The sequence below is a fragment of the Cavia porcellus genome, unplaced genomic scaffold (genome assembly GCF_034190915.1).
Source record: "Cavia porcellus strain 051 isolate PalLab524CR breed Dunkin Hartley unplaced genomic scaffold, mCavPor4.1 scaffold_26, whole genome shotgun sequence".
In the NCBI taxonomy this organism is placed as follows: Eukaryota; Metazoa; Chordata; class Mammalia; order Rodentia; family Caviidae; genus Cavia; species Cavia porcellus.
This window is the reverse complement of record NW_026947509.1, coordinates 12,187,189-12,206,605: the sequence shown is the minus strand read 5'-3', so window position 1 is coordinate 12,206,605 and position 19,417 is coordinate 12,187,189. Positions and strand designations below refer to the sequence as shown.

Here is a 19,417-nt window from a genome sequence, read left to right as displayed (position 1 = left end):
CCCTAGGCAGTTCAGGCTGGCCTTGAACTCACTTTGTAGTCCAGGCTGGCCTCAAACTCATAGTGATCCTCCTGCTTCAACCTCCCAACGTACTGACATTAAGGAGTACAGAGCAGTTGTTCTGTAAAACGTTCCACGATGAAGCCATCTGATTGTTTTCTCGGTTACCAGATGGTAATTTCATGTGAGAAAGAGACCAGTAGCTCCTGACAGCTCAGTGAGGACTTGGACGCCAGTGCGGCCTTGGTGTTTCTTAGAGCTGGCCCGCCCTGCACACCTGCGCTGTGATGTACTCTCCTATGGAGCATAGACTGCTTCCCAGAATGTGGTAAAATCACTCCAGGCGCTTGGATCAAGAAAAAGCAAGACCACCCTGCAGCCATACCTGAATGAGGAAAACATGAATAGTTAAAGTCTCCCAAATCATCAAACCTACGCAGGTCCTGCCTACCTTGAGGACCTTCTGCTTCTTTATAAATGACAGTCTTCGCCTCGGTTTATTCTTCTTGAGTCAAGACTCACAGAATTACATAGATTTCGAAGATTCCTAGATTTCCCTTCACTTCCTAAACAGCATCCGGCTGGGGTAAAACTTCGTTCCCTTGAAGCCTTGAAGTTGTCGTCAGAACACCTGATGTAAACCCCAGTCCTGTAAGGCCTTTCCGGGGCCTTCCTGGTGCAGCGCTTCCCGCTCCGCAGAGTGAGCATTTCCTCTGCTGCAGTGGGAAGTGGGTCCACCTCCTTAACCACAGCAGTGCCCTTGGTATTCTGGGCTGGAGAGAATGCACGCTGAGCACCTTGGCCCCTTGTTTTCTGTTCCCCCAGTGAATGAATTTTTGACGTAGTCAATCATCAGCGTCCGCTGTCTGGGGTGGCTTCGTGTTGGTCAAGGCTGAGTGGTTCCATGTAACTGAGAGGTTTTTTAATCATTGACATTTGAATATTTAAGAAGTTGTAAACTCTGCTATATAGGAGTTGTTCTAAATAGTTAAAAATAAAACTCAAAGAAAATAGCAAAGGCAACTGATCGATCAGATGCGGAGGCTTTATTTCCAGTGATTAACCAGTTTAGTTAGGATATTTGAATTTAATTTTTCTTTCACAGGTTTTAATAAACAAATCATTGTGGGGTGATTTGTAGTGAAGAAAGAAATGACTTCCATTTATTATGTGGACCTTAGGATACAGGATATATATCATCTTGCACAGGAAGAATTTGTTTTGTGTTACCTGGCTCTGCCTGTAATTTTTTACTCAGGTCACAGGAAAATAAGCACTGGCACTATTAGTGGAAATAGAAAGTATCAGTGAGAAAAACACCTGCCTGATTTCTCATGCTGTTGCTGCCTTTCAGGAGAGATTTTGAAACTGGCTACAGGTGTATTGTCTGCGATTAGGATGACAGGGGCTATTGCTTCCTTTTCACGACAATTAAAAGACTAAGCGGTATCATTCTATGTGTACATACAGGCCAGTAGTTATTACATTAAAATCATCTGTATCCCTTTGTTTATGATACTACTTTTCTTCTGTTATTCTGAAATCTTTAATAAGGTACAGGACAAAAAAGAACACATGTTCTTTTATCTGTTGTTCTGATGATAGGATTTGATATAATTGAAGCATTTTATGCGTAAGCTGCTATTTTTGGTTGTATTCCACTTTGAAAAAAATTCTAATTCATCTCTGCTTGTCCAAATTTACTGAAATAGAAGTGCATAGATCAATAGAATTATAACAAAGACGAGCTTTTGACTTATATATTCCATTGCTTAAGCATTTAGTCTAGGTGAATGAAGAGGTGAGATGAATCATACTGGGATTAAAGCCTCAAATTTTTTTATCTATTTGTTTCAAACAGAAATAAAATCTTTTTAGCCATCATTGATTATGAAGAAGTGTTCCATTAAAATGTCTCAGCAAGTAGTTAATGTGTTTAAAGATAATATGGGATAGTCTCGTGGGTTGAAGTGTAAAAAAAGTTTGCATTTTTCTGGGTTTCTGTTCCAAGATTATAGATGTTTACAGAATTACTGATAGTAATCCACCGGCACTGGAATTGACTGTTTTGTACAAGTCTAATTACACTGGACTGTAATCATAAACACGGATCCCTCTTTCTTTAGACAACAGGAGGAGTAGTGAGCACTTCACCTCTTTGACTGGCAGATTTTTCCCAAGAGTGAATAATTTAGATTGTTTTCAGGCCAGAGAATTCGCTCCAGTTCCTGGAATTCTTTGGAAGTTTGTTTCCAGATAATATTAGGTAGGTAACATTAGGAAGCTACGAGTGTCAATTTAAATTTGATATTGGGAGAGTGGAGTTTAGTTGGTGCATATGAATGGAGAACTAATAGGAAAGCTGAGTTAGCAGAATGGATTATGCTAGGCTCGGTTTCTTGGGCAGATCTCACCACAAGATGTTTTGGTTTCAAAGGTCTGGGTGGTGATCAGGAATCCCTGCTCCTGCTGTGTGGCTGTGCCCTTCTCAGCCATCTAGTTCCGGTCCTTCCTGGAAAGAGGAGGGGACAGTGGCAGGGGTGGGGTGGAGGGTCTGTATCAATTGTCTTTAAGCAGATTTCTGGGAAGCTGTCCTTGAATCTTTGTTTGTATGCTGTTGACATGAACTTGGCCCAGATCTGCATGAAACTCCAAGGCAGTCTGACCACTCTTTTTTTTTTTTTTAATGGAGTACAGTGTATCCGGTTAAAATTGAGGCAAATCTTGCTCAGGGTCAAAGCAAGAACAGGAATTTGAATAGCAGCTGGCAGCCTGTTCCATAGTTGAAGCAGAGCCCTGCGTGTTCGGGGTCCACTCTGGAACTGGCTGCCACTTTGCTGATGCCCCTAGGGGCCCTGGGCTCCTCGCAGATGTTGAGAAAAGCCATGGTGCCTCTCTAGACAGGTGACCCTGCGCTTGCCCATGTAGGATTCTGCAGTAGGATTCTGTCTCTGAAGTCTGGCTGAGTGTCCTTGCCTAGGGTTTGCATTTGTGTGTGTGTGTGTTTTGGGGGGGGGGGGTTCTTAAAGCTTTTTATTATAAGAATAAGTTGATAATAATTTTACAAATTAATGGGTTTCACTGTGATTTCACCAAACATGTATATATCATTCTGCACCCCACTTTGTTTCTTTTTTTCACACTTTATTTTTAAAAATGTATTAGTTCCTGTTAATTTTTTACAATGTTGGGTTCCAGTGTGGTATTTTCATACATGCATGGGACATATTTTGATCAGGTCCATTTGTCTCTTCTTCCTCCCAGACTTAACCCTTCCTCTTTCCTAGCAATAGCCGCCTTTTTACTTTCATGCCAAGCCTTGGGAATGTTTTTGTGGACCCACTTTTAAGATTTCCCTTTAGAAAGCTTCACCGTGATACAGATTTTTGGAAGTTTTCGTTATTTATTCTCACAGTCAGCAAATGTCTTCTAGCAAGCTCTGTCTGTTAGTTGCTATGTCAGCTCTTGGAGATTCAGGGTCCCCAGAATCATCAGTTAAGCACTGGCCCTGGGGCTGACGCGGACTAGGGATTGTTAAGTTGTTCATTTTCTCTGTTGTGCAGTGAGGAAGTCGTCTGCCTGAGGTTTCGTAGCCAGTGCACAGTGGAGCTCCTGTTTGAACCTGGGTCCAAGCCCAGGGCCTTTTTAACATCTGAGGAAATAAGCGTTCTGTAGCCCATGGGCACCTGCAACAGAGGGGTTTAGCTGTTCAGTTTCATTGCCTTGGTTTATGTAACAGGAAGCTGTCTGTGCCTTAGTTTTTTTTAATTCTTTGCAAGGCCAATTAAAATATTTGAGGATGTGATGATGCCGCCCTTTGCTTCTGTACTTTTAAAATTTACACTGCAGCCAGCGTGTGACAGACGCAGACCAGTGATCTCACCTGAGTTGCACAGGATGTTCATGTTTGACAGAATCTTACCAGCACTCAGACTCTCTGCCTTCCTGTCACCTCACAGCGTGGAACTTGTGGGCTCAGTGTCCCCTCTCTTCTCACAAGCAGCTGTCACCCTCAGAAGTTGGCAGAAAAGCTGTTTGGAGCTGAGGTCTTTGCTGATCTGAAATATAGATATTCTCATAATTTCCTCTCTTCAGTCACTTTATACATCATAAAGAAGAGAAAGAAAAAATATGCGTAATTGCAACATTAAATTACTAGAGCAAATCATTTGAATTCTTTAAAATTATCTTTCCAGCTTAGTTTTGAATCACCAGAGCCTCCGACAGTCAGTATCTTACACTGACTGAATGCACTGTTCTTTCATCAGTGGTAACTTCTGCCTCTTGTTTCTCAGAAACATTATTTTTCTTTCTTGCTGCTTCTAATTGTGATAGAGCAAACTTCAGAAGTTTGCACAAGCACAGCGCATACCCGGTGGTCGGCTGTGCTTTATGTCTCTGAGTGTAGATGTCGCGAAGTGGCATTTGATTCTTCTCTGCCTAAGTGTTGATTCGATTAAATTCCAGGACGATTCGATGACAGCGTCATAGAGGAGAGAAGACAGTGTGCTGAGGACCTGCTGCAGTTCTCTGCCAACATTCCTGCCCTTTACAACAGCAAACAGCTCGAAGATTTCTTCAAGGTTTGTTTCTCTTACTGGAATGTTTTGTATCTTATTAAATACTTTTGTTTTCTAATTTTTAGTAAATACAAGCAAAAACCCTCCCCGTTATCCACTAAGAAAATAGGAGTTAGTAGCTAACTGAGCAAGGTCGTAGCTGATAAGCATAAGTGGTATATGCTATATATGTTGGGGTAGAAATACGTATGATTTTTGATGCTTAGGCTTTAAAAAATTGATGATTGCAACAGCCTGGAAGGCCAAGAGAGGGGATGGCAAGGTTGAGCCCGCCCTGCACAACTTAGAGAGTTAGTGAGACTCTGTCTCAAAAAGAAAGAAGGGCTTGGGATTATCATAGCTCAGTGCAGAGGCCCTGAGTTCAATTCCCACTACTACTCCCCTCCCCGAAAAGGGCAGAGGCTGTAGGGATTATCTAATTCTCCCCTCATAATAGAAATATTAGGCATTATGAACCTTCTCTAGTTATTTTCACTTTTGAGTTTTCTTTCAGTGGAAGACTTTGGAATTTAAAGCACTACAAGTCCATACATATTACATTTGTTGTAATTATGTTGATTTGTGTAAAGATATAACAAAAATGGTCACTGAACAGTTTTACAGCAGTAAGTCAATGCAAATTATACTATCTGCCATCATTGCCTATTAGTGTTTTAAAATTCTTGGCATATAGTGCTTTAATTCTAAGTTCTTTATCATTTTATTTATTTATTTGGTATCAGAAATTGAACTCAGGACCTTGTGCTTGTCAGGCAGGTACTTGTGCCACTGATCTGTATCCCCAGCTCTTAATTTACTTTAAATTGGAGCCTGTACAAACTGTTAGTAGCCTTCAATTTTAAATCATCACATTTTCCCAGTTACATACAGTTAGCCTTCTAGGAAAAGGGAGGGTGATTGTGTCATAGTTGTCTCTTTTCTTCTTTACTTGAAAATATGCCCATTTATATAAATTTAGTTTCTTAGACTTTTTAAGCAGCAAGATATATGAGTAGCAAGAAATTTAATTTTCCTGATGTTAGTGGATTTACACAGAAAATTCATTTTCTATGACCTCATTTAGTTTACTAGAGAAAGCTGATCTTTGGAAAGACATTGTGACTTAGAGTAATGGAAATAGAAGTTGTGAAAATAAAGTTTGTAGTGACAGTGTTATCCATTATTGCCTTAGTTACTTTTCCCACCACTGAGACAAAATATGTAACACTCAGAGTTAAAAGAGGTAAGGTTTATTTAGTTGATAGTTTGTAGAGGCTTCACTCCATAATTGGCTGGCTGCAAGGCAGGGTGACATCACAGGAGAAACACTCGTAGCAGCAGAAGGTAGCAAAGCATGCAACAAGTCACAAGCAGTGAGCTGTGACTACAGCTCTGCCATCCCTTGTATCCTACCCAGGCCACCCACCCTCAGGGCAGGTAGCATTCACACCCCTGCTCTTAACTTTGCCCCACCCAGCAGCACGTATTTGATTCCAGAAGCACAAACCCTACATCCAGCCACTCTGGAAAAGCCCCAGCTATGACTACATGAGGTCCTGGGGCGACACCCAGACACAAGCAGTAACAATTATCATTGACCTTATTGCTTACTTTTCATTACTTTATAAGCTAGGCTGACATAAATGTGGCTGCTGCTTACGGCCCAGAGGGGATCTTCTGCATCAAGGCTGAGGTGACACGGTGTCCAGCTTGTCTTGTTCTTGGTCACAGTGTTTCTGTCTGACAGGAGGTCTAGGCTTGCAGGGGGAAGGCATTATTATTCAGCAAGAGAAATTTTGCTTTGTAGAAATTGTAAAAGGCAAATTAACTCACATTTTAGGGCTAAGGAAACCAATCTGAGGATTAAGGTAGATCATAGACTTCAAATAATGGAAATGAGAGTTACATGTTCGCTATAGTATTTGTTTTAGATGCCTGAGTTCCTCATTGGAATTGCTATTAGAAGACATCCACTTTTAGACTTTCAAAGGAGAATGAGACACTTGCTTGTAGAACTTGTGAAAGATTGGGTAGCTTTTTTTTTTTTTTTGGAGTCAAGGTTTTGCTATGTATTTCAGGCTGGCTTGAACTCACTGTGTAGCCCAGACTGGCCTCAAACTTGTGGCAATCCTCCTGCTTCAGCCTTCCCAGTGCTGGTGTTTGCCACCACACCTGGCGAGACTGGACAGTTTAGGAGTGAAGCTGATTGTAGAAATATCCTGTCACTGCTTCATGCAGTTTGCTGAGCAGGAGCCGGATATTGATTTGGGAATATTGCAACAGTGGTGTTTAGTCTTTTTAAATAGAGAAAAAAGACATAGTCTTGAGAGCTGTTTTTCTGCAAGCAAAACAAAACAGAACACCTCAAACCAAAACGTGCCATCTGAATGTCAGAAAGGGCTTTATTTGACCACCCCCTGCTTAGGCAAGGGAGATTGTCTGGAGCTGGTGCAGAGCTTAGTGGCCAACTGAGGATCTAGATGGCGGGGCTGGTATAAGAGGAAGGGGTCAGAGAAGTGAGCCAGTTTTGAAATGCTTCCCAGGCAGCCTGGGGAGGTGGTCCTCACATGTGACTCAGCAGAGTGGGGTCAGAGGGCCTTGCTGTGGGGTGCATGGCGAGGGGCTCCGAGCTTCCTAGTTCTCATCGTGGGTAGAGACGAGAGGGTGGGACTTTGAGTAGCCAGTTCATAGGGTATGCGCAGTGTCGTTTTCCCCTGCAGACATAGTGCTGATACCACAGTCAGTCGGTCAGCCTGACTTTCCCTTGAGCATTCCTGTCATCAGTCCTTCTCCTTCATGTGTGCAGTGCACTGCCGTCACATGTGGTACTTTCCCATCACAGATATATATATGGTTATATATTTATTAACGATAGCCTTATCGACACTTTAAAATTAGCAGTCATAGGAGCGATTTCACTGATCATCAGTGCACTGACAGAGTCAAGGAGCTATCCCCACTGAACATTTATACGTCACTCCCATGACCTCAGACAGGCCCCCTGTGCCCTCTGCCTGGTGATCACCTCCCCCATTCCCAGTCCTGGGCAGGCACCTGCTTCTGTCTGTGGCTTTTGTCAGCATTTCAGATGCACAGATTTAGATAGTAAGCAGTCTTTTGTTCTTGTCTCTTTAACTTCCTGTAATGTTTTTGAGTTCATCCATATTATATCACATACCATATGATACACCATATATCATATACTTTCATATTCCTGATTAACACTGCATTCAGGTGCCTCTCACCCTTAGTGGGGAGGTGTGTTTCAAAAATGGTATCCTAGATCTGAAATGATCTATAATAACCAAACCCTCTATATGCTGTTCTTTTTCTATTCACAGTTAAAATAAAGCTCAGTTTATAATTCAGGCAGTAAGAGGTTAGCAGCAATAAGTAAGAAAATAGAGCAGTGATCACAGTATACTGTGGTGAAAGTTATTTCAGCTGGGCATGGTGGTGTATGCCTGTAATTCAGCGTTATGGGAGGCTGAGGCAAAACGGATTAGACGTTTGAGCTCAGCCTGGGCAATTTAGTGAGACTCTGTCCCAGAATCAAAAGTAATAAAGGGGCCAGGTGTGTAACTGAGAAGGCCCTGGATCACTGAACACAATTACTGATTTCACTTTCATAGTGGCTAAAAATACTAAACATATTTTCCTGCACTTATTCATGTGTCTTGTTTGGTGAAAGGCCTCTTGAAATCTATTTTTTTAGCCAGATGTGGTTGTGTACGCCTGTAATCCCAGCACTCGGGATCCTGAGGCAGGAGGACTGCTGTGAATTGGAGGCCAGCTTGAACTGCATAGTGAGGTCAGGATCAGCCTGAACTACATAATGAGACCCTGTTTCAAAAAACCAACAAAACAAAACACCCCCCTAAAAAAAACCTCAAAGCAAGCAAGCAACAAAACAACCCCCAAACCCTGCTGCTTTGATTGGTTAATTTGAATTATTCAGTTGTAAGACTTTTCAATCTATTATGGATAAAAGTATTTTTTCAGACATGTGATTTGTAATATTTTCTTCCAGTCTGTAGCATGTCTTCGTTGTACTGGTGGTGTGATTTGAAGCACAAAAGCTTTTGTTTTGATGTCATATAAAAATTAGTTTTTTTCTTTTGTTGGATCATGTTATTGTTGTCATGTCTAGTTTTTGAGTAGTACAGTGCATGACGATTTTCTTGTATGTTTTTTTCTAGAAGTTTGTATTTAGGTGTGTGATCCACTATCAGTTAATTTTTGTGTGTGGGAAAAGAAATGATCTAAATCCACCTTTTGGCACATGAATAAGCACCATTTGTCAAAAAGACTGAATTGTGTTGGCTTTTTTGTTGAAAGTAAATTAACTGTAAATGTAATGGCTTATTTTTGGCCTGTTGTTGTTCTCTGTTAATTCATGTGCCTGTTCTTACACCAGTACTATACTGTCTTGATTACTGTAGTGTGATTAGTTTTGAAATCAGACAGTTTAAGTTTGTCCTGTTTATTTTTACTTTCCCAAAATTCTTAAGGTAATTTTGAGTCCTTTAAATTTATATAAAAACTTTTTTTATCAGTTTGTTTATAATGAAAGACAACTGGGTGTGGTGACACATGACTGCAATCCTAGTATTCCAGAGGCCGAGGCAGGAGGATTGTTGCAAGTTCAAGACTAGCCTGGTCTACAAAGTGAGCTCAAGGCCACCCTGAACTGCATAGTGACACCTTGTCTCAAAAAGACAAAAACAAAACAAAATAAAACAAAAAAGTCCCAAACCCCCCAAAACCAAAAAACAACCAAAACCCCCCACATTGTTAGCTAACTTTTTTTGTGTTTTGAGGTAGGGTCTCACTATGCGGTTTAGACTGACTTTGAATTCACTTTGTAGCCCAGGCTGACCTTGAACTCTCAGTGACCCTCCTGCATCAGCCTCCCTTGGGCTGGGGTTACAGGTGTGAGACAACACGCCTGGCTTTTCTCGTGGAACTTTTAATTCTACTTCATTTTGAAAATTAACATCTTGATAATACTATGTCCTAATCAGTGAACACGAAATGACTGCATTTATTTAGATATCCTTTCATTTCTCTTAGTAATGTTTTATAATCTTCGGGGTATAATTTTTGTGCTTCTTGTGTTAATTTTTTTGTTGAAAATTTTAATCTTGTGATGCTCATAGTGAACAGAATTAGGACCTTTTATTTATGACATGTTAAAGGCTCATCCGTGTTGTAGCCTGCTTTAGAACTCCAATCCTTTTTATGGCTGTATAATACGTTCTGTGGCTTTGACTGTGCTGTAGTTTGTTTTACCATTTATTGGTTGGTACACATTTGGGTTGTTCTCCTTCGGCTGTTATGACGATGCTGTTAAGAATATTGGCAGATAGTTCTTACAGGAACATGTGTTTTCATTTCTCTTTTGAGAGAATTGACATAGGAAGATTTTTAATTCTAATTCAACTTAGTGTAACAGGTCTGTTGTAATTTTCTGCTTTCTTTTTGGTAACTTAGGTCTTTTTAGGAATTTTCACCTAAATTATGTACTTTGTTGTTATAAAGCTGTTCACAGTACTCCTTTATGATACACTTAGCTTTTTTTTTTGAATTTGATCTTATTTGTTTATTACTCTTAAAAAGCCTTATTTTGGACTGGACTCAAGTTTAGAAATAGAAGCTGTCGGACAGAACCGTTGGTCTCCTGACAATCTGTTGGGACATATTTCCTTAGTATTCAGGGCATAGAACTGTTGGTAGAGGGCAGGATGAATGATAATAAAGAGTGGAAGCTTTATTATTCTAAATATTGATAATTGCTCCAGGGCTGCAAGCTCCTTTGAGCTAACTGTTGTATTCAGTCAGGGAAGCCATGGCACAGAGACGCCAGCTGCTTGTGTGACCACAGTGTTCTCTAGTTGCAGGTAGAGAGTAGCAGAAGATGCCATTGAGGCCCAGACTTGCAAACCTAGTATCATTCAAGCGATGGTCACCTGGAGGCATCAGTTTCACATTTATTTTTGTATCTTTAAAGAAGTTTCTTTACTGAAGACGTCTTAGATTGTATTAATTTCCCCAATGCTGTGTGATTCTGACTTCAGTGGCTGCTCAGATCGCTGGGCTGTTATTATGTGATTTTGCTGTTTATGACTTGTTGGAGCTCAGTGACTCCCTGTGGGCTCCATCAGGTACCACTGAACAGCCAGTCCCTGAGGACGCTGAATAAGACTCTAGCTGCTGGCTTTTTCCTTGTGGGGCTTCTGTATGAGTGCTTTTGACAGATTTAAAATAACACACTTTAGGGGATATAGCAAAGCAGCACAAGCGCCTGCCTGGCAATCACGAGGTCACAAGTTCGATCCCTGGTACCAACAACAACAAAAGCTCTACCTAAAATAACACACTTTCGTTAAAAGCCACATTCACATGATAACACTTTTTCTGAATTTTAAATATAGACTCTTTTTTAGCATAGCCTAGGTTTAATAAAAAAAAAAAAACAGAAAATAAGTGTTTCCCCTTGTCCCCCTCGCGACTCACACCCTACTTTTCTCTTACTAATGTCACACAGTGGTGTGGTGCATTTGTTACAATTGCTGAACCATTGCTGAGATTTTTTAAAGCAACTGTAATGTACTTTAATAGATTAGCAGTTTCTGTAATCTGTATACTGTACTCATGTGAGTTAACGAATAGTTATTTGATTCTTTTCATGCTCCCAATGACAAGGAAACGCAATGGCTCTGATCTTTTGTAGGGTGGAATAGTGAACGATGGTTCTGAATTAATTGGCCCTGCCGAAGCTTGCTCGGACTCCCTCGCTGATTCCATTCCAGAGTGTAACACCGAAGGTAAGAAGAGGCTTACGGTGTTGTGTTTCAAAGATTTGATTGCAGAAGACTCTCAATCATATCTGCACTGCAAAGAAAACAAAACCAAAAACCCCAAAAAACTGAAAACCAAAAACCAGCAACGACAAGAACCATGTCTATAGGAATTTGAAGATGTTTCACTGATTTTAGGCCCTCTCCTCCCCATTTTAACAGCATGGATTTGGGGGCACTGATACCGGGCTCATGTGTAATTGTCAGCTTCTTTTCTCTCTTAGAAGTGTATAAATTAGCAGTTTACCCTATAGTTAATGGTGTCTTAGATTTGGTGACATGGTATAGTGAGCAGATTAGAATTGAGTAAAGCATTCCCTTGTGCTAGGCAGTACAGTTTGGCTCTAAGCCTGCCGTGATAGTTTGTTTAGCAGAACTTGACTTTTACACTCAGTTTCAAGACTGGCTTTGAAAATTTTGTCATTTACCCAAGGAGAATAAGCTGAGGCTGGGGATTTAGCTCAGTGGCATGAAGGCCTGACTGGCAAGCCTGAGGTTGTGAGTCTGATCCCTGGTGCCAAAAAAAAAAAAAAAAAAAAAGAAAATAGCCAGGTGTGGTGGTGCATTCCTGTAATCCCAGCACTTGGAAGGTTGAGGCAAGAGGAGTGTTGCAAGTTTGAGACCAGCCTGGGCTACAAAGTGAGCCCAAGGCCAGCCTGAACTGTATAGTGAGACCCTGTCTCAGAAAGACCAAAACAAAAACAAAAACAAAAAAAAACCCTAAGGCAGTTTTAGTATTTTTGATATATCTTGTAATAACTAAAAAGCAATTTTTGTGCTTTTAATCAGCTTAATTCAAGAATACTTAATATTGTTTTATTCCTTGAATTCATGTACTTGAATTTACATGAAGATTTTAATATGTGCCTTTTAACCTTTGGAGTTTTGTAACTAATTTTCTTTTTGAGAAAATTACGGAATTTTAAAAGAGAGAGAGATTGGAGGATAAGGGTGGATCTTTAAAGAGAAAATAGATTTATTCAAAGAAGATTAGGTTTGATCTGTTAAAGGTAAGACAGCAGACTAGGTGATATTTGCTGATCTCTTTCATGACTGAGAGTTGCTGGTGGAGGACGATGCTTTATGACTGATGGAGGAGCTCGCCGGTCTCACTGCGGTGCCATCTCGGAGAGTGTGTGTGTGTGTGTGTGTGTGTGTGTGTGTGTGTGTGTGTGATAGCCACGCTGATACAGGTCTGCAGAACATTTATACCTGGATTTGGTAAAGGTAGCGAGTCCTACGTGCTGGATGATACACTTAGTCTTTTCCTCTCCTCTTTTCGGTGCTGCCATATTGAGAATTGTTAGTTTAGCTTTTTTCCCCTTGTGCCTCTCCTTGACTGACAAGCAAAGTCCATTTGGTTAAGTCTAGAGTTCTGTTTAATGTAAGGAGGTCATATGTCTCAGGGCCTCCTGTGAGCCCCCGGTACCATTTGCTCCGTCCCGATTCTGCAGGATCATAGAAAAACATTGTTGATAATAATTTTATAATCTGTCATGCTTTTTGGGAGATAACATCTATTCTCCATGATCTGTTTTATTCAGAGACCTCTGCTAGGGCTTTGCAAAATGTAGACGAGCTTTCTTTCTCTTTTGATCTTTATGATAGAAGAGGTGAAGATTGCGTGATGAGGGAGTGGCGATGTTCTGGTCTGCAGTGAGTCTTTATCATTAGGTGGGAGCTCACCGGATGAGCATCCAGAGCGGAGCCTGTTTTGAGTTAAGGAATCACCAATGGGAGCAGTGTGAATTCAGATCATTTGTCTGCTGTGGGAGTTCATGAAAGAAGGGGAGGAGCACAGTCACTAGGGATGGTTTTGTTAGCGTGGTTCCTGAAAGACTGAAGGCTGTGCAGGGGGAACAGGTGGTTGTTTCAGTGTTGAAAGAGGTCCAGTGAGGGTAGACCTGTCGTTTGTCATGTATTGATGTACTTTGGGAAAGCACAATTAATGCTGTGTTAATAATGTCTGCAAACCACAAGCATGATGTAGGGAAGCTGAGTGATCCCTGTAGAGCTTGTTGCTTTTTTTTTAATCTCTCAAATTTCTTTTATGAGCAAAATCAGCACAAACAGTTTGCTAAAAAGACAGAATAGGATTCATGACATTTAAAACTAACAATTACTTTTTTTTTTTTTTGTCTTTTTGAGACAGGGCTGCACTTTGCAGTTCAGGCTGGCTTTGAGCTCACATTGTTGTCCAGGCTGGCCTTGAACTTGAAGTGAGCCTCCTGCCTCAGCCTCTGGAGTGCTGGGATTACAGACCTGCACCATCATGATGACTTCTTACCTGTCAGTTTAATTTTTAAGCTCGAAGCTATCTAACCACACTGGGGATGTCCATAAGGAGTGAACAGCATGGAAATGGAAAAGCTGTTAATGCTGTGGCCCCTCCCAGACTTTATGCCTGGGTAATGAAGCCTACTGAATGACACCTCACTGACAAATATGGGTAGATGAACATGTCAGACAGCTTGCACATTGGTTGGTATTTGAGAGGAACAAACAGTAGCTTGAGTATTATGAGATTGTCTGGCATAGTGGGAAAGCGGAAGGTGTACTTAGTATCAGAAGGTATGGAAACCACAGCGGTGACCCAGGGAGAGAGAGCGGAAGGGTAGGAGCACCGGCAGTGACCCAAACCCCACAGGCATGCAGTGAAATGGAGGTTGTTGAGAGACTGTGCTGATAAATGCATGTGGTTTGAGTTTAAAGCTGAAATGTGAAGTAATTCATTCTGTAACGGTGCCTCCGAGGGCAGTATTGTGACTGATGTTGTGAAGGCAGATTCCATGTTTCGTACTTGTGAATTAGTAGAAAGAGCCAGAGGGACAAATCTTAATGCATACTCTCTTCTAGTTACAGCTAGAATGACATGATGTATTGGTCTGTTTTCTGTTACTGTAACAAAATACCCATGACCAAGGACTTCATAAAGGAAAGAGGTGTATTTAGTTCATGGTTTTGGAGGCTGTGAGAGTGGCTCATCTCTTTGGCCTCTGTTGAGGGGCCTCTTGGCTACATCACAGCATGATAGATAAGCAGAAAGCACGGGAAATAGCTGTGTGCAAAAGGGATCACGGGGTGAGACAGGAGGATGGCATTGGTTTTCAAGAGTGCTGTCCCCAGTGACCTAGTTTTATCTCAGTAGGTCGCATGTCTTGCTGCTCCTGTAGCCTTGTCACCGCCGCGCCTCCGCCACCTCTGTGGGGCCTGGCCACCTCCAGGCTGAAGTGCCACCTCCAGGCTGGAGTGGAGGCAGCTTTGCCACTGCTCTGAGAACAGATGCACAGGCTGGGCCATTGTCATTTTCATTAGTTCCTTAAAGACGCAGTCAGCACTTCCTACTTTACATTGAAATGAAGGCTCTGATGAAAATGTGACATCTGTGATTTTTATTTTTGTTTTGAAATGAAAATTACTTTATAGTTTAGTGGAATTGAGAAACCCCTTTGGGATTTCTTAAAGATGGTAATTTGGTGGTTAATTTTTTTTTTGTCTTTTGCTTTTTTTATCGGCACCAGGGATTGAACTCACGACCACACACTTGCAAGGCAGGTGCTTATGTCGCTGAGCTAAATCTCCAGCCCCTTGGTGGTTAATTTTTAAGGAACTAAATTTTTTTTTTTTAGTATGCAACTGGAAATTACAAATTTTAATCAGGGTACTTAGATAGAAGGTTACCATTGTTTTATGTTTTTAAAGTAAAATGCTTGTTACTCTTTATCTCCTTTGTCCAAAACATGAAGCTGTGTTTCTCTCTCTCTTTTTTTTTATCCGTATCGGGATCGAACTCATGATCGCCTGCTTGCAAGGCAGGTGCTTATGCCTCTGAGCTAAATTCCTGAAGCTATGTTTTTCTTAGAGATGAAAGGAGGTCTCTCATTGGTTGTTAATATCTTCCATATGAAGTTTCAGTCTTTATTTGGGTTTGAACTTAGCCCTGAAGTTATGGTGACATTTGCGGGAACCTTCCTGGAGTGGCATGTGGGGACAGGGCCTCTCACATGTTTCTTTCACCTGTGGGCCCGTTTGAAGGATGTGCCTTGCTCTACTGCCATCCAATGTTGGTGCCTTTGATGTTGGGCCTATCTCATCTGGCAACCTGTGTCATTTTCTCTTCCTAATACATTGCTGACTTCCACTGCAGCTTCAGGAGGAATGTTTTCCAGGCTCACACAGCAAATAAACTAATTTGGTAGTCATAACCACAGATATAGACAGAGAGATCACCTTCTAATATGTAGCCATTCATAAGGGTGAGTATTCATCCTGCTGGCTAAATTAGTAACACCGACTGGCTTTAGGGGGTGGGCATGTAGGATATAGATGAAGAGCTCCCCAAGCGCACACTGTAATAACTGTGGAGACCAGGAAGCTGTCTTGAATTACCACTTTAGGGGTAAATGAGGTATACATTTGAGAATAGCGTGCATTGATGGTTTTCTTAAGGGATTGCTTAAAACGACAGCCCAAATTCATATGTTTATTTAATGGCAAGGTAATAATACATATAGACAGGCACCGAGATGGTAGGTAGACTGCTGAATTGAATAGTGTTGATTATATTTAAAACATTGGGGGACTAATCAGGAAGGTATATGGGTATTTAAGTTTGATAAAAGCCTGTTACCAATATATGATTCATTTTCTATTATTTTTTTTCATTTAGTGGATTGCATATCTTGGAGGTAGTGTCATTTTGAACAGAAACTTTCTGTGGTTGTTTGATTTATTAATACCCTAAATCTATATTTAAGATTAACTTAAAGCCTATGTAACACAGGTTGTAATAACGTAGAAAATCTAAAAGTACTTTAAAGTAAAATTTTTACTCTATGAATGTCCGCTAGATGGCACCACGAGAGCTCTAAATCTCCAGACTGAGATGATTCTAAACCTTCCTGTGTTAGAGTTAAGAGTATCTATTACTTTCTCAGATTGAAGAAACTTTTTTTCCTGTTAAGCGCTTATTTACTCAACTTTATTAGCTGCCTCTTGTTAGTTAAATTTGCCTCAGTAAGGGAGCTTAACATAAATAGAAAATACGAACACAAATGAGAGTGCGAGTATTGTGTGTGTGTGCATGTGGATGTACATGAAACAGGTGATACACACTATACTCAGGGACTTGGAAACTCCAGGTCTTTTGAGGATAATCCTGGACAGTAGGAGTTTAAAGGTCAGGTGGGGCAAATAAAACATGTATGATATGTCGTAGGGATCAGGGCTGTAGGTATAAGGAACGGTAAAAATGATGTAAATGCCTTATTTGATAGGTAAAAACACCGGTGCTTCAGAGGGGCAGGCCTTGTATCTAGAACACTGCAGGTAACATTCACAGGAATACACAGGAGTATTCTGCAGTGGAGAGATTTACATTTTGGAGGGGGCAGGGGACTCATGTTTGGCATAGAAAGCTCAGTGTGAGCTCCTGGCACTCTGGTAGCAGGATTGAAGCCCCAGAGCATGGAGGTTACGGAGAGCTGCAGGGAGAATCGCAGGAATCCAGCTCAGTGGGGAGGAGAGAAGCCAAGCGATAGACCCTTATTGTTCACAGTCACAGTTTTGAGTGTAATTATGACCAACATGTTCTTTTTGGAACTTGCTGTATTTCTCACCAAATATACAGCGGACCTTCCGATCCTCTCTTCATAACTGTGCAAGTGTGAGGCACAAGTGTATCCCAAGGACATCACTATAAGACGAAGCATCGGAAGAGCAGCTTTTCATCGTGACAGTCGTGGGTCCTGAGTGATGACCAGGGCGTCAGGTAGAGGAGTCCTAAGTGGTGTTGGGCTTTACACTGGGCTTGCTTCTTAATGGAAACTGATTCGTGTTCGTTCTGCCTCGGAGTAGCCTTTGTTCTGCTGGATAGGTGTCTTGCTTTGTGCACGAAGTGTGAGTCCCTGCTACTAGGACAAGTAGACACTTCCTCGGTTGACTATGGCAATGTTTGAACCTCTGAGTTCACTGACGCCTATCCGCTAATAGTAATGAGGCAATGGATTTTATATATAGTCACCATGAGAGCCCGCCTGTTGTTCTAAAGGAAACTGATCTCTTTTTACAGATGGTCTTCAAATACAGATTTCTGATAGCTTTTGGTATAAAGATTTTTTTCTGTGGCAGCTCAACCTTTTCCTTTGGGGCCTTTCAGGCACGGTGTCCTAGACAGATTCTGCTATACTGCCCTACTCCAAGCAGTTCAAAGCGCAGAGGTGAGGGTAGGTAGGTGAACCGGGATGCTAAATAAACCCCTCGTGTCTGTGGCGGCTTTCTAACAAGTCACCTGGGGCCCTCTCATATCCCGAGACTAGAATCTCTGTGATATGAACCTGGAGGCAGAGTGCTTTCATAGAACCTCTGACTTCCCCCTTGTATCACTTCCAAAAAGCTGTAGGTGTTTGACTTGATGGTGCTGGTGGAGGCTGCACCTTTTACTCTGTGACAGCCTCGGGGCTTCTGGAAGGAGGCATTGACTTCAGGTTGGCTTAACTTTGGGCAGAGAGTCTCTGTCTTATGTCAGGTAGCAGAAGGGTCCTGCCTGCCCTGTCCACTTTACTCTGCCTGCTTCCCTGAACTGAGAACCTGCGGCTTCCTTGTCTCTCAGAACTTTTTTTCTGGGGTTGAGTGTCCACCTCATGTAATATTTATATGTAATTCTGTATAAAACAAGTCGAATTTCAGGATCATTATTTCTAGGACCACTGTATTAAGCAAGTGTATTCAGGATATAAGATAAATACATTAGGTCTGGGTATTTGGCTAATAAATGGGACTCATTGCTATAACGGTGAAAGCAGTTTTAAAATATGAGTTATCTTTGTGGCTCACGATTTCAGAGGTTAAAGTACATGGTCCAGTGACTTTGAGTTTTGGGCCTGCAGTGAGGCAGAATATCATGGTGGGAGCAGGTGGCAGAGGAAAGCACTTACCTCATGACAGCTAGGAGCACGGAAGGAGGGAAAGGGGCGAAGGCCTCATGTTTCCTTCAGAGTAGGCCCCCTTCGACTTAATCTCTTCCACCTCTTTCCAGAGGCACCACAGATGGGGACCAAGCGTCTAGCACATGGGCCTCTGGGGACATTTCATTCCCAGGCATAGCAGGATGTCGTCTTGAGGTTGTGGGTTAGCTGAGCCCAGTTGCAGAGTGCATGCCTAGCATGTGTGAGGCACTGTGTTTGATCCCCAGCACCAAAAGGAAAAAACAAAACAAACCAAAACCCTTCATGAGGACTCTGGGGAACACTCCAGTTAGGAATTGAGAAATTAAAAGATGGAAAAAATGGTATTAGCTTGTACTGGAAAACAGTTAGTTGTGGTGTATGGCTAAGGAGATGTTTTTAGTAATATTTTTAACTTTAGTCCCAAGCAAATTCTCAGTTTTAGTCATCGTATCATTTCCTTTGATATTTTTCAGATACAGAGCTTAAGGGCTTACTGCATACAAAGAATGTTGTGAAATTCTTGTTACAGAGTCACCTACAATCTTACCAAACAAGAGATTACTATTAACAGTGTATACTTTTAGTTTCTTTCCCCATGTGTGTTTGTGTTTTAAAATTACAGTGATGGTGTACATACTGTTTTGCATTGTGACATTTTTATATGATATATCATGAATACTGTAGTATTAAGTGTTCTTCCATAGTACGATTTTTAATGTCTGTATAACTTTTAATCATAGGGAGGTGCTGTAGTTATTTGCCTATTGTTAGAAATTGGTTATCTCAAAAATTTTATCTCCAAATTTTCTCATTTTTTGATAAGCATTCTTGTACATAGATCTTTTTGCATATTTATGATTGATTTTGGTGTAAATGCTGAATTTCCAGGTTAGAGATAAAAGTAGTATTCCTGCTTTTGATATATATTGCCAAGTTGTCCTCCAAAAAGATTAATCAGAAGTCTTTTTTCCTTTTGTTTCTCACTGTTTGGCAAAAATGTGTCTCTTCCTGACCTTCTTGCATTTTTTTGTTGTTTGCTTGCTTGTAAAGA

General features: G+C 41.2%; 1 protein-coding gene across 5 annotated transcripts in view; it reads left to right on the top strand.

Annotated features, from left to right (window-relative positions):
- Nucleotides 1-19,417, top strand: part of Rps6kc1 (ribosomal protein S6 kinase C1) — a 160,526-nt gene that overhangs the window by 39,933 nt on the left and 101,176 nt on the right. For all 5 annotated transcript variants that reach the window (XM_013157504.3, XM_023567045.2, XM_063236734.1 and 2 more), the window contains 2 exons: nucleotides 4,468-4,583; nucleotides 11,293-11,386. In XM_013157504.3, the coding sequence (XP_013012958.1) occupies nucleotides 4,468-4,583; nucleotides 11,293-11,386 (210 nt within the window). The remainder of the gene's footprint in view (nucleotides 1-4,467; nucleotides 4,584-11,292; nucleotides 11,387-19,417) is intronic.